This window comes from Leptinotarsa decemlineata, unplaced genomic scaffold, assembly GCF_025532065.1.
Source record: "Leptinotarsa decemlineata unplaced genomic scaffold, Ldec_3_MD MMD2_tig00026328_RagTag_RagTag, whole genome shotgun sequence".
Lineage (NCBI taxonomy): Eukaryota > Metazoa > Arthropoda > Insecta > Coleoptera > Chrysomelidae > Leptinotarsa > Leptinotarsa decemlineata.
Window position 1 is genome coordinate 33,333,811 of NW_027412688.1, and position 16,054 is coordinate 33,349,864.

Consider the following 16,054-nt stretch of genomic DNA (forward strand, 5'->3'; position numbering starts at 1 on the left):
CAAGACGATCATTTTGCAGGGTTTAAAATCTATATCCGACCAAAACTCAGGAAAGTTTCGGAACTTTGGAAATAAGTTACAACACTGATTTTTTCTTTCTGATTCGTACTCTATACGTCAAAATTTGTTAAGTGCTCACAAATCTGTTTAAATAGGCGGTTGAAATTTTACCGTACAATTTTCTGAGAACGCATTATTTCTAAAAATATTTTCAAGTTGAGGATGAATCCGAAGCAGAATGAAACAATTCAATTTAAGAAACATCCAATTGCACAACAACCATACAAATTCACTATTTCACAACCAATACAAATACCATGTTCGAACTTCGTTACAAAAATTACGCTTAGCACATTAACCAACAAATCATCACTATAATGTAAGTACTGTATAAAAATAATTGTTTCATTCTCTAGTCTAGAAAAATTCCTTAATAGGCCAATATACAATTCACCTTACAATAGAATTTTCATAATACTTATTCACAAAAACGTTTATTGAATTTTTCAAAAATAGTATCGATGAGTATTTCCGTAAAAGTTATCATCATTATTGTTCTTCCTTTAACAATTCTTGTATACGTTGGATACAAACTTTGGATCCCTCATAGGCCTCTCTTGAGAACTGAAAACCGAAAAGTATGATGACTATCAGAAGTGAATTATTTGTTATCAACTTTTCATTTTTTGACAGTTTATAAAATATTGAAGGAAGACATTTCTCAATCCGTAAAATGGTAGTGGTAGTGAAACCTAAGGTACTTCTTCGCAAGCATATTTGTTCACTGATATTTGTACTTATTATAAACCTTGTTGGATTCTCAAAATACGATTTTGGTATCAGTTGAAGGGAGTGAAAATGTAGATATCCATTCATTGCTTCAAGTATCACAGTAAATGTATTTGAAGCTGCTTGTATGTTTCAATTATATGCTTTACTCACCAAAGAAAAGTTGAGAAATCCATGCGGTAAAGATTCTAGCACGTCTAATTTTACATTATTCCCGAGATTTTTCAGCCTCTTTGAGAACATTACGCAATCATCCAAACAGGGATCAAAATGAGTACTCTAAAAATATAATTATTTCAAAACGTATAAAAAACATTCAAAATGAAGATGAAACTTTACCAAAATATGCGTTGGGGGGAGCAACCGTAGATCATCATCTTCAGCATAAAGGGGACTTAAATACGGATCCTTCGGTACATTAAAAGCGAATTTATTGATCAAGTTAGTTCGAGGGTCGATATCCAAATCTAGTAACTTTTCAGCTGGTGACATAGTTCTGCTTCCTAAAATATATTCATTCAATGAATTGCTAACTTGGAAATTACATGAAATATTTCTGCGTCTCAAATTATAACAATTCGGATAGAGCTTAATCAATATGTAAAAATAGTTTTTTCTTAGCATTCCGCTTTTATATTATATTGATTATATTGAAACAAGTTTTTCAACGTTGGCAACGTTATGAAATTGATTTCATAAGAAATGACAATTTTGTTTTGATCAGACAATATTCATTATTTCATTCATAATTATTGAAACTTGATACCCATACTTCATAGACTACGTCAAATAAGGATTTCATTCAGAGCACATTTTTTTCTGTGTTTCATTGAATTCACTTTCGATTAATGGAGGAACAATTACCATGACAACTGACAATAATGACAAATAAACAGAGTAGCCAACTGAGAAAAAAGTATGTGCTCCAAATTTCCATAAAGCTTATATATAAGTGAAATGATCAGAAAAGACGATTTGCATCTAGCCTGCATATACGAGTGGAGTATATTATGTTATGCCTTATCTAAACCAACAGAAATTTGAGAGGCAGTAATTTTTCATAAAATTCCATATGGCATTCCTCTATTAAAGGTGAAAATGAAGGGAAAACCATCATATTGTTAAATATCATATGTCCATTCGAGGTCGAATGCGCCTGAGAAGAAAGCAATGGCCATACATTAATTGAGAGAGGAATATGCTCAATTAAATATTTGTTTATTACCTAAATATTCGGTGAACTGCCCTTTCAGATTATACAAAAATGATGTAACCTTTTTCTGGATTGAGTTATCAGCTGTATTTGAAGACGATGCAGTTTCTTGAGTTACAAGAGATATTTTAGTACCATCAGTTTCCGTATCTGAGTCTGGAAAAAAAATTAATGTCCAGATAAAACCTTGAATCACTACCAAAAACGAGTTGGTACAGATATAAGAATAATTTAATAATATGGAAAATATGATGATACACGAAAAATACAATGCAATGTAGAGGAAAAACATGTGTGTATATTAAGATGTAAAAAAATAAAACAGATATAATGATGCTATGATAAAATAATACGAGGTCCAAGATATCCAATTGAATACTACAAATATAATGCATGATATAAAATAGAATACAATGAAATATAGTTAAATACAATGGACTATTCAAAAAATATTACAAGAGATGTAACAGGGAATTTTCCTGTATCTCCTTGCTGAAATTTTCCAATTCCCGAACTTTAGGTGCAAGTTTTTTTCATCTGAGCAGATCTCTCTGGTTGAGCTGCAGCCATTTACTCACACTCCACTTCAAGGAGAGAGATTTGCTCTTGCAATTCCCCCCCCCCTTCGCTATATATTCCGTTTCATTTATATGAAAAATTGTTTGATTTCAAATAGTACAAAAAAAACAAGAGTTTGAAAGGAAACATCAAAATTTGAGTTGTTTCTGTTTCTCAAATAATTCAAATCAGTCTGACGATTGTGTTGTGTTGAGGAGACATATGCATATATATGACAAGAAAATATTTCAACTTTCCTCACAAAGGACATTTTGCAGATACTTCTTGGTATTTCAGCAACAAGACTGCTAACATCAGTCAAGTGATCACATAGAGACAAGTTTTTGAATGATTTCATCGACCCTTCTCGTCTATTATTAAACCGTCATCTGCAGCCTTTTCAACTACAATAAATATTAGGAGCTTTATCTCGTGAACTATACTCCATCAGGGGAAAGCTTAACCGTTTGAAGCGTGGTTTATACCTTAGGCAATGTCAGTTTCGTTAATATCAGACATGAAATTGAAATTCTGTGTTACATACATTGAGATGTCACAAAACAAGTTGACCTCATCATCAATGAATCATACTATATAACCATAGTGTAAAAATGTAATCAGAATAATTTTTTCAGAACACATCAACCATACTTATTATCAATTAACTGGTTTAGTGATCCAATAGATTTTTAGTTAGGTAACCTAACCTAACCAACGTTTCGAATTTATATGAATTATTCTTGAGGGCTCTATAACAATGAATTTTCTTAAACATACCTCCCACAAAACTATAACTTTTCTCATTTCAATGAATTCTTAAATGAATTACTCACCTAAAAGCAGTTTCTTTATGTTGGAAATATGACTATTTTAAAATAAACATACATATTCCATACAAAATAAAAATATTAGAATAATAAAATTTCAGAGACAACAACACTACGCAAAGACATGAAACAAACAACAGGTTTTACCTATGGTGTCTGTTTTTATCAATAACAGAAAAAATTATAATAAAAAAAGTGGTAATTTATTAGGTATTTTACGGATTGAATTGAAATATGAGGTTTCAAGGCCATCGACATCCCTTCTAGTGTTAACACTATCGTGTTTGAGAATGTGTATCATTTCGCTCAAGAATTTACATACGGTATTTGGCGTTGACTCTTATATTTTGGAAATAGGAACACCTTTATTCAATTATTTTTCGGATGACTCTTGGAAAATTATTTTTTACTAGATAATTCTCGATTAATTGAAGATTTTTTCATGAAACTCAGGATTGGGATGGCAGTTGCTATTGATTTTTAATTTCATATAATGATTTTACTGTGAAGGTAGTGTTTTGAATAATGATTTAAAAATCTCTCAGAAAGGGTTGGTTTATGATATGGTTTATATGGTTGGTTTACGGTTATGGTATATGGTTGGTTTATGATATGATACTTTCAGAATTTGGTTTGCATCTTCGATCATCATACATCATACATCAACCCATCGATACATCAACCCAGAAAGTGGATGAAATACGTAATGTAGGTTTTATATTTGGTACAAAAAAATGCTGGATTTTGTAATCTGCTTCTCATTGGAAATTTCCATTAGCATAGTCAAACTTTGATAACCTTATCAGATTGAAAACATTGAAATGGTTCAGAATAAATTCATCAGGTGTAACCATTTGAAAAAGGCTTTTGGCACTTATCATTATATTGAAATGTCTCAATTAAATCTTCAAATCACTCAAAAAACGAACACTCATATTTGACCTCTGCGTTCTTCACAATTTTTTATGACAATTTATGAGCATTCAGGTTGATTATTTCTGCGAGATGAACTAGAAACGTACGCATATTTCACACATCAATCTGTCACACTAATTAAACCTTTCATGATAACATACGATAAATTACAAATAGACATCACTCAGAAATAGAAACGTGGAACAATTTTGCAAAAAAAAATATATTAAAATTTGAATGGTCTGGAGCATAACACAGCCATACAACTAGTAAGAGTTCATTTAATATGTATAGAAATATAGTTTTAGTTTGTCATGATACAAAAATGTAAATTACAATTTACAGTCGATAAATGAATGAATAAATATAAAAAATCACCCATTCAGTGACACATACCAACCTAAGACATATTTCTCCAGCAGATCTGACATATATTTCTGACCTTCCTCTATGTCGGAATCGTTTAGATTCACCGCTTTGGTATTTTCTTCTGCTACATCATTTGACATCAGAGAACCATACGTCAATGTGTCTGAAGTATCGGAAACAGGAGATTTATGTGCTTGTAACTCCATCAGATCCGATTCGGAGATTTCCTCAAAGCTCTCGGTGTCAGAGTTACTGTCGGAACGAACCCGTTTCTTTTTCAGATTTTCGTCAGGGCATGCATAGGCTGAAATAATCGATAGTGTAAATAATGAATGAATTATTTAATAATAGGAATTCCTAATACACAAACATAGATTTACAGACGTGATTTAGAGTGAAATCATACATTCAGTCATGAGTCGAAGGATCATCGAAAAATTATTATGGAAAAATCATATTAAAAATGTAAAACTCAAGCTCTCTCCTATAATTGGTATATTATTCCGAATAAGATATATATATACCATGTAACCATTCAACGGGTATATAACACTGCCTGACCAATTCAAAGTTTTATTATTTGGTAACTTTTTGGGGTTCACCTAAAATTTCAACTATTGAGCTAATACAAAAATTATGAAATGAAGCAATGAAACATATATTTGAATTAGATTATCTGCAGCCAAGTCGGAATACATATAAACCTATTGAATTGTTGGACATTGAAACTATTTACAAATTATCCATTTCGTAAGAAATGAAATATTTAGTGAGGTCAATGATGTTCCTGGACATAACACTTGTCAGCAGTTTTTAGAGGTCCTTCAGTCTAAAAACCAGTCACAGACAAAATATATTCTTTAAAATGGAATTAACATATATAATTCACTTCCTCAAAATTTGAAAAAAATATAAATTAGTGCTTCTTCAGAAAATATTTGAAAACATATCTTCTGGATTTGATGTGAAAATAATTCTTTTTTTTATCAGCATTTCTTATTTCTGATTTTACTATTTACAGACAATTTTTTTCGTTATTATTCCTTTTTGATTCCCTAACATAGGCTGTAATAGTTTCTTGGAAAAATAAAATTTATTATTATCAAAAACTTGCAAGTCTTAAGAAATGTAAGCTAATGACTTTTAAGCACCAGCACAAATATTATTTTACACATACTTACTCATAATGTCTATGTGCCTGAATTGTAAGTTTTCAGTAGTAACAAATAAAAAAAACATGAATTCTTAAGACTTAAAACATGTGACATTTGACTTAAGACTGGTGCATTATCATTCATTTTTAAAACAAATACAGTAGAATTCATAAATAACGACTCCGCTTATAACGACTATCCGTTTATAGCGACGATGTTTACTCAAGTTTAGTTTAATATTTAGTTATTGAGAAAATATACCGTTTAGTGCGACTCCGGTTTAAGCGACCAACCGCTTATAGCGACCGTTTTTCATGATAATACATCCGGTTAAAACGACGCGCAATGTTTTGTTTACACAATCTGCGCACCAATACCTCGGCGAACTCCCTCTTCTTAGGTACCTCTATTGATAGGTACTACTAACAGATATTAATAGATACGCCAGAGGTTCTAGTATGAAGTTCGACAAAATGAATTCTGTGAAGCGAACGTGTTTTGCAATTGAAGAAAAAATTGCAATGTTACACCGATTAGAAGTTTGGCGTATCCCATTCTACAATATCCAAAATTAAAAAGAATAAAGATAAGATCGAGTCACTGTTCAATGCAAACGTGTACGGACTTCTACTCATGAGCAGTTGGATATGGCATTGTTACAGTGGTTCAAGCTTCAGCGCGACCGGAGAATACCTCTTAATGGACCTTTGCTACAAGAGAAAGCAAATTTTTTTGCTAAAGTTAGACATGCAAAATTTCACATATTCCATGAGTTGGATAAACCGTTTTAAAGTGAGACACAACATTGCCTGCGGTAAGATTGCTGTCTATGTCAGTTCAACAAAGTGATGTACACTTTACTACTAGAAAATTAATCTGTTTTGTGCGTCGTCCGGTTAGTACGACATGGTATACCCGGTCCTTTGAAGGTCGTTTTATCCGGATTCTACTGTACTGAAAATATGACATAAAGTTTAAAACTGAATACAAAGGTAACATAATGTAATGGTATCTTAGATATAACCAGTCAACTCACTTTTAAATTGATACAGATTTTGTCTTTTATATTTGACAAAAGTTATTTATTGTACTAGTTTTAGCCTCTTTAACAAAATCTTCATTTAGACAGGTGAAAACTATCATTTTGTCTGGTATTCTAGTTATGTGTAGAATGTTCATAGACATTCAATCTACCGCTACGTGAAACAGTGGTTCGAGCAGGCCAGACGATTGATTTTCACGTTTAAAGGTAAGACCTCGTTAATCTGCGGCTCGCATAATTTACGACTTTTGAAGGTTGTCCTTTCATGGGTCTCTCTGTTCTAGGGAAAAGGGAAAAGTCACAGTGGGCAAATCTGGTGATACGGTGGCTGAGGTATGATTACGATGTTGTTTTTATAATAATAATAATAACATTTACTTGGTAAGTAGGGTACATTCCTAATATACAACAACAAAATTATAACTGACAAATAATTGATTAATATTCCAAAACTTATGACTTATGATCTTATTAGTAATACCTTCAGTTACATTTGTTATAAATATGATGCAGTAGATCAGTTTTAAACCTTTTCAAAGTTGAAGCTGATTTAATTGAATGAGGCAATTTGTTGTATGTATCAAAACCTTTGACATATACTGAGTTCATACTGATTTTTGTATTAGTTCTATGTATATGTATGTCAAGATTATGTCTAGTGTAATATTTGTGAATATCATAATTAAAACAAATAGATTTTTTAAGATATGTTCCTGTTAAATCATTAACAATTTTATGCACAAATCTGTCTGGTATAAAAGTCTCTGGGATACCGAAAGCCAATTTAGGGTTGTTAACATTGTAATTATGGGAGTATATCGGTTTCCTCTCAATATAATTCTCATTCCTCTATTTTGTAGTTGTGCCTGTTTGTTCAAATTGAAAGAGTGTAAAATCGAAGTACAATAATCAAAGTGTGGTTGTGTAATTGTTTTATAGACTAATATCTTTGTGTTTAAAGACAGATGCTTTGAAATTCTAGAGTAAAAATATAGTTTTTTCGAAATTTTCTTATGTATATATTGAAAATGTTCTTCAAATGTGAGATTGCAGTCCAGTTGAAACCCTAAGTATTTTACAGTATTATTCACTTTTATATTCTCATCATTAATAGAAATATTTATCTGGTTTATACTGATTTTTTTATATTTGTATTTTGAAGTGAGGATCACTTTATCCAAAAAATTGCATGGCATGAGCAAACAACCGATAAGCCAACATCATCAGCAACTTCCCTAAAAGTGACTCGACAATTCTCCATAACAATTTTCTTCACTTTCTCAACGTTTTCATTGGTTGTTGATGTGCTCGGGCATTCAGGCCGAGCATCGTCACTCAAATCTTCCTGACCTTCTGTGAAACGCTCGTAACACTTGTAAACATTTTTCTGACTCAGAGTACAATCACCGTATGCCACTGCATACGATTTGAACATTCACCTTATTTTTTGAACAGTCTACTTTCACTTGTTTACCAGTTGTATCTAAGAATCTCCCTTATATCTGTTTTTTTACTTCAATGAAGATATTTGTACATTTTGATCACAAATTACTGCAGTTATCAAAGTGAGACTGTCTAATAGTGTAACATACAATTATTTTAGTACTTATAGAGAGATGGTTTATAATTCCTGAGAAAAAATATAGTTTCTTCAATACGTTCTCAATAATGTAGCTGTAGTATCCAACATAAAACCCAGATACTTGTGATGCACTGTTTGGAACCTTTGGTGTAGTAATGAATATTACTGGAGTTTTTCACTAATACCAAACCATTATTTTAACACATCAACACGTGTTCCGAACACCAAGTGATCATCTTCAAGACCAAGCCTTATCTACTTGTCTTAAGACAAGTTGCTTGTCTTGAGACAAGTAGAAAAGGCAAATTGTAAAATTAATTTAAGACACCAAGACGCAAGTACCTAGAACAGGTATCTATGGTATAAATAAGGATAGCTTTGTAAGTATGATTAGTTTGATCTTCCTCTTGAAGATGAACACTTGGTGATCGAAACACGTGTCGAGGTGTTAAAATAACGGTTTGGTGTTGAGAAAAAACTCCGGTAATATTTATTTATAAAACCCAGATATTCAAACTCTTCGACATATTAATTTTCCTGTTGACTGGAGTTAATGGTATGAGATTTACTACTCTTTTGTTGCCAAAGCGAAAACGAACCTTTCAGACACCTCATCAAAAATCCAAACGGTATCATGGGATCCATCAAACATAACAGCCGAGCAGGTGACGGAGTGTAGTGGACAAGGGTAGGTGCATAAGCAACAAACAGCCCCTTCAATGTTGGAATGTTCATGTTGATGCATTTCAAGGTGCTGCTCAATAGTAAATTAGCTCCTGCCGAATCACCAGCCCCTACGATTATTTCACCTAGAAATGAAAGAGTGATGATGAAAACTAATGATCGGATCACAATGAAATACACCACACTACTTTTCTATTACTTTTTATTTAACATTTATTATATATAAACGGGTAACTGGATAACCCCACTATAGAGGGAATAACAAAACTCGAAAACCTGTTATTCTCTTCCTCCTATAATCCCTCTCCTCTCAACTTTTGAATAATTTTCGTTGGCAGCACCTCCTATTCTAATCATGAGCTCTGGAATAGATTGTGATTATGTAACTTATACTTTAAGTTTCTCGAAACCCCACAAAAAATCTAAAGGTGTCATATCAGGTAATCTAGCAGGTCATTATAAGGAACCACATTTACCTAGCAACCGGTTTAGACAATTGTCATCTAGTCACTGAAAACTAGCAGTCATAATAAATAGGTGCCTTATTTTGTTGATAAGTTCAGTAAAGAAATCATTTAATGTCATTGCTTTTCGAGTTTGAAAGCCGTGGATTCCAAAAATCCACGGCCTTCAAACTCGAAAAGCAATGACACTGAAAACCTCATTTAGGTTCGGTCAATTTACCAAACTGGTAGACAGACGTGGTCCCTTAGAAGAAACCATTGGATCACCTGATATGAGGCCTCCAAACGGTTTTGAGGGGATACATGATATCTGGAGTGTATGATACAGTCCATTTAGAGGTGCTTGCAACTAATTTTCATCAGGTTCCGTGAAAGGTTCACATACTGAAGCACCATAGTAAATCCGCGAAGCTACTGAGTTGGTTAATAACATCACGTGTGTAATCACTTGTGTATGAGATTTCAAATCAGAATCATGATGAATTCCATGATTTTTTTATGAAATCTAACACTAAGAATCTTGTATCATTTGAATATATTAAGCACAATATTTTTTAGCTTTTGAATTTCCGTCGATGGACTTACTTTTCAGCATGTCAGATATATTTTAAATTTCAATTAATATATAGTTGTGTGATACGAAGATAAATCAAAAAGCATTTATTGTATTGTTGCAGTTTGATTTTTCTACAATATTTCCTACCTGTACTACCAAGCAGTCTGAAATTTTTTCTTGCCCAACAATAAGCATAAAGAACCTCCTCCAGAGCTCTGGGATATGGTGCTTCTGGCGCGAGGCTATAATCGACGCACAGTATGGGAATATCAAGATCTTTCGCCCAATCCCTCAGATATCCTTCGTGGGATTTGGATGATTGTGCCACAAACCCTCCTCCGTGACAGTGGAATAGCAGCCCTTTACAAGCCGGCTCCACTTTGGTGTTGTTTTTCGTTCCTATCATTCCTGACCGCAACTTGTGGCTGATAAGACGTAGCTGCAGTGGTTTCTTACCTTAAGAAAAAAGTGACATTATGAATGTACCTTTAGTAAGTTTGAATATAGTTCGTCCGTCTCAGAGATGATTTAATTTATTTATTCGTTCAAGGTTTTGGTACACTGGGTGCATATGCTGTCATAAAATGAAGAAATACAGAAAATTATGAAAAGAAGTAAATATAAGCCAACTGGTTATAACGGTTCATTGAACTGAAGCATCTGGAATGAGCTGTTCTATGAAATTATAAATTTTTGATAGGTTGCCAGGGCGGATGTCTCGTCTTTGAATATTCGACACATTTCAAGATGAATATAGAAGCTGCACTTGAGAGGGCCCTGTTTGAGAAAATTAGTCCAGAACAATTTTGGAAACTTATAATAAATATCAATCTGTTCTGAGTAACAAAAACTTCTGGAAACTTTCTGGCACATCTCCAAGACTTGTTATTAAAGCTAATGTTTGAGATGGTTATAGAAATGTAGACGTTTAACAATCAAAATTCATCTAGTTTTTCAATTCTTTCATTCATTTATCTCGTTTATGAGAACAATTGCTTTATAAATTTGCATGGCTTCAGGGTCTATAATGCTTTTCTCTCTTTAATGGTTTAATTTTAAATCCATAGTTTTATTTATTTTTTGATATAATATATAATATAATATAAATCATCCAATGAAGCAAAAATTGAATATAACAATCTTTTAATAAAAGCAAAAAAAGACGTATCACAAAAAAATTCAGGAGTCTGATAACAAAACAAAATGCACGTGGAGTATATATAAAGAATTGACAAGGAAAAACATTTCAGAATGTAAAATTAAAGAAAAACCTGAAGTAATCACAGTTGAATACAATAAATATTTATTGAACATTGTACCCCAAATGATGAAAGATATTTCTGATGTTCCATCTTTCAATATTACAGAAAATAATAAGTCGCTATACTTAAAAAAAGTTACACCAAATCATATCATAGAATTAGGACATAAAATAAAAAATAAACAAAGTAGTGGAGATGATGAAATAACTACTTTACTAATGAAAGAGAATATGGTTTACATAAAAGAAGTTCTAGCTTATATCGTAAACAACTCTTTGAAATTTGGGATATTTCCTAAACAACTGAAGCTGTCTTTGGTGAAACCTATTTACAAAAAGGGTGATGTGGAGGTGATGGAAAATTACAGAACCATTAGTATACCACAAAGTTTTGCGGAAATATTTGAATTGGCATATTGTACACAATTAATTGATTTCTTCAATGAATGCAACATGTTTAGTAAAAATCAACATGGATATATCCAAGGAAGGTCAACAATGTCGGCCATTTTTCAGTTCACTCAAAATATATTATATTTCATGGAAAAAAGTCACTAGCCTTGGGAATGTTTTTGGACCTATCCAAGGCTTATGATTGTTTAGATAGAAACCTGTTGATGGTTAAACTAGAGAGATATGGTGTTAGAGGGAATGCTCTGAAATGGGCTGAATCTTATCTCACATGTATAACTTTGAAAATGTCTTTATAGGACAAAACTGCAGTAATATTAGTCACAAATAAAAGTGGTACAAACCTAGAAAGGTTAATTTCTCATTTTTCTAGAAAAACTTCAAAAATCAGGACTCACCTAGATATGAAGAAGGCACAGGTATCTCAATTTCTCTACCATCAGCCGTAGTTACAAACAAAGGTTCGGGAGGCAAGTGAATTAGCTTTGAGATGGCTACGCTTGGCGAGACAATCGACGGTAGCTGGTTGACCAGTTCTGTCTCCGACATGAACCAGAAAGCTTTGCAAAAATCAACTTCTGCATTTTGGGAAATATTTACGATCCTTCTCGCACGCTGTTCCGGATCTGTGATGTACTTCATGGACATAACAGAGGTTGTTGCTCTGGATATCAGGGATCCTTCATTATAATAAACTTCAGAGAATAGAGTCATACAAGTTGTGATGATTTTTAATACATTTCTTATAGAGTCGCAGAACTAGAATAAAATACATCACCAAATTAAATAGGTTTTCTACAGATAATCATCTTTCGGGGAGTAAAAATGTTGGAGAAAGTGACAAAGAAGCGGGGTGTGGTTTCAGAACAGTGACATACCTAAATTCTCTCAATAACTCTAGTGGTCCCGATTGAGAGAAACTAATTGGTTATGAAATTTAATTTCATGAAACCGTTTTAATGGAAGACATAGAAGTTATGGCGGAACATCATGTCGATAGGGATGTCCTTCCACAATTTGATCTTTTCTGGTGAAAAATACCTATGTAACTGCAGATTGTCATAGTTTCGGATTGTGATTGTGAATTCATTTGTGACTATTCATCGTCAATAGTTTACTTGAGAGATACTTCAACAAAAACATGTCCAACGAGGTAGACTTTTCAGCAAACACAACTATATTAGGTTTGAACAAGTGTAGTGTTTGACTAAAACAGTGTCTTATAATTAGAATTCCTCTTGAGTGACTTCCATTAATTAATTTCGAAGAATTTCAATTATGCATATTCCATTCAAAATTTAGAAAACAAGAATAAGATGCATTAGTAATATCATAAGGATAGTATACTTATAAAAATAAATAAAATTTGTATTACTTCACAAGATTTCTAGCAGTTTAAATTATTCAAAAAATGACTTAATGCTGCATTTTCATTCTGGCGCCATCTATTAACATGTGCACGAAGTTCGGTTAACCTCTTCAATGAACCTTTTTTCTGAAGTATGAAAAATCACTCACTAGCAGCGTTAATAATTCGGTAGGGACAAACACTGCCTAATTCTCATATAAACATATGGTAAAGTACAATTAAAAAAGAATGTTTTTAACAGAAGAAAATGTTGCTGGAGCAAAACTAAAATTTGCAACTGTAAAGGATAAGAATGTTGTAACATTAAAACGTTGGCTTGCATACCGTAATTTAAAAGTAACTGGAAAAAAAAAGTTAATTAATAGACAGGTTAGTATACAGACTCTAGTAAAAGAGTAGCTGTAGATTGAAACTGTAATAAATGAAATTAAAAATAGTTATGAATTTCAGATTTATTTCCGAGTGAAATATGAACCAAATATAGATGGTAATGAAATAAATTTAATTAAATATAATAAATGTATATAATTTAATAAACGATTGAGGTTATATCTCATTCTAATCAATGGTAATTAACTATGAAAAATTTACTATTCATTTCATGTTTAGAGCATACAAATGAATCTTTATTTATTTTACGCACTGTTAAATCCACTCTCCTCGAAGCATGTATCCATTTCTTACATCTAACCTCATTAATATGAGGTTTTATAAATGGTATAAAAAACACGTTTTCTTCCGGATATCGATTATCCGACGTACAATTCACAAAAGAGCAATGCTTTGTTTACATTATACTAACACAAAATAATTTTTTATATCAGATTTATATTTTTAAATAATAAATTAATATGACGTAAGTAACACAGTTTCACATGTGAATAGTTTATGTTTGTCCCTGCTACTAGTGCTGCCTCTCGTGACATGCTGTACTATTATCAGGAAAAAGGCTCATTGCGTTGAGAACTTTTGACAAAATAAAAGCAAATCAGTAAAAACATCAGTGTTTCTATGCATCTCAGCCACCTGTGAAAGTGTGATAGTCTTTTGTTTCGAATTGCAAATTATTCAACAATTTGCCAGTGAAAGGTTTTCTAACTTTGAAAGTTCAAAGAAATTGTAAGGACTCTGGTTAATTCAACTATATCTCTTCAATGAATTGAGTACGAGTTATCATCCAAATATAAGCTTTTTCTGATTAAATGCAAATGTTAACTATTTTGTCTTACTTTCTCACTTGTAAAAAAAAAGGATGCTATATAAAAGTATGTGTTTACCTGTTTTTTTTAATCCCTCCTTACTATATTAGAATTTTCATTTATATCTTGATATTCCTTTGTACAAGATGTTAGCTCAATATTATACCATTTGATATAATTAATGTTTATCAAAAATGAATAAATCATTGTTAATCTACACATACTGAATATAATAGTTACAGGACATTACAAAAATTCTAATTTAATTTTTATTCCTTCAGAGTTAACAGGTTTTAAACTAATTATAAAATCTCCGAGAATAAAAAAAATAATCATTTTGAAACAGAAAGATTAAGAATGGCAAAAAAAATAGTTCAAGGTATCACACACGGTAGTAAGTTGATTCATGAATCATGCCCGAATAGATTATGTTGCATTATCAAGTTAGTTTATGAATGAAAAATACCTGAAATCCGAGGTTTCTTCCATAGAAACAGTGTTGATTTACTTGTCCAAACTGCATAATCAACTCTTCAATTGAAAAATCATCTTTTATGAATAAATTATTGTCTTCACTCCAAGACAACATTGTTTTCAGATGCCCTAGACAACTGTCGAGACTTACAATTAAATGTGAGCAGGACTCCACATCTCTAGAATTGAAAAAAAAACGCATATTTTGGAAATTTGTACAGCCTGCTATTCTAATAATATTTAAGGGAAACTGACGATAAGTAATTGAAGATACGGATACCTGACCTAAGACATTACCAGATCATCATTACTGGAACCTAAAATGAACTGAATTCTGAGTCAAGTATCGTAGTGTTCCCTGTATAAGCAAAATATGACACAATCGTTAAAAAAAAGTTTGGCATAACTTCTGTTGATCGATACTCACTTAGTTAAAACAGACTTTCGGAATAACACACTATCCCGTTTCTGAAGGACTTTTTCATTCAAATCAACTGCCAACTGAACAGCTAAATCAGAAACAAGTAAAAAACTTCGATAGCCATTAGCAGGGGTTCTTTCATCAAAATCATAGCGTGCAACATTCTCCTCTAAGTCTTCTACTTTAGGCCACATCTGAGTCACAGAATCGATCATTGCCAAAAATGAGATATACAATCTTTGTCCATTTTCTGTACTATCTGTCGCGAAGTACTCTGCGTTGTCCTTACATAGGAGTTTCAGGGTGTTTATTGTAGACTCTTTTTTCTTGAGCATTTGTACACCATTTCCAATGTTTCCTTCATTCAAAGAATTTTTAGGGTCTGTCATGTTGTAATCTTTAGAAAATTTGGAAGGTACGATCTAGACGGTACATTAACGTGGAAATATTGTTAGCTACTTTCTCTTCATGTCAATTTTCTATTAAAGAAAAGTAGTTCAAAATTAATCAGACATTCCCTAATGCTGTCAAATTTTATATAACTTCAGCGGTGTTGCCAAAGTATTATTTATAATACACAAAAGAATGGCTGCGTCTAGGATACAAAAGCGGAAAATGCTGCCCTGAATGCAGCATAAAAACGCTGGAAAATGAACGGAATATTATATACTCCAAATCTTCCTACTAACAACCCTACTCTCGCTCCCACTACCGTTAGACCCTTCTACTCTTCTGGAGGCATAAGGTGTTTTCTGGCGTTTAATCG

General features: G+C 32.3%; 1 protein-coding gene across 1 annotated transcript; it reads right to left on the reverse strand.

Annotated features, from left to right (window-relative positions):
• Nucleotides 1–475: 475 nt before the first annotated feature.
• Nucleotides 476–15,831, reverse strand: Hsl (Hormone-sensitive lipase). The gene is made up of 10 exons (XM_023161842.2): nt 15,295–15,831; nt 14,860–15,046; nt 12,224–12,584; nt 10,301–10,609; nt 9,049–9,258; nt 4,703–4,975; nt 2,015–2,158; nt 1,129–1,292; nt 943–1,068; nt 476–624 (listed from the first exon to the last, which is right to left on the reverse strand). Exons 1-10 carry the CDS (start codon nt 15,675–15,677, stop codon nt 550–552), a joined length of 2,232 nt encoding a protein of 743 aa, XP_023017610.2. The 5' UTR covers nt 15,678–15,831; the 3' UTR covers nt 476–549.
• Between the last annotated feature and the right edge of the window lie 223 nt (nt 15,832–16,054).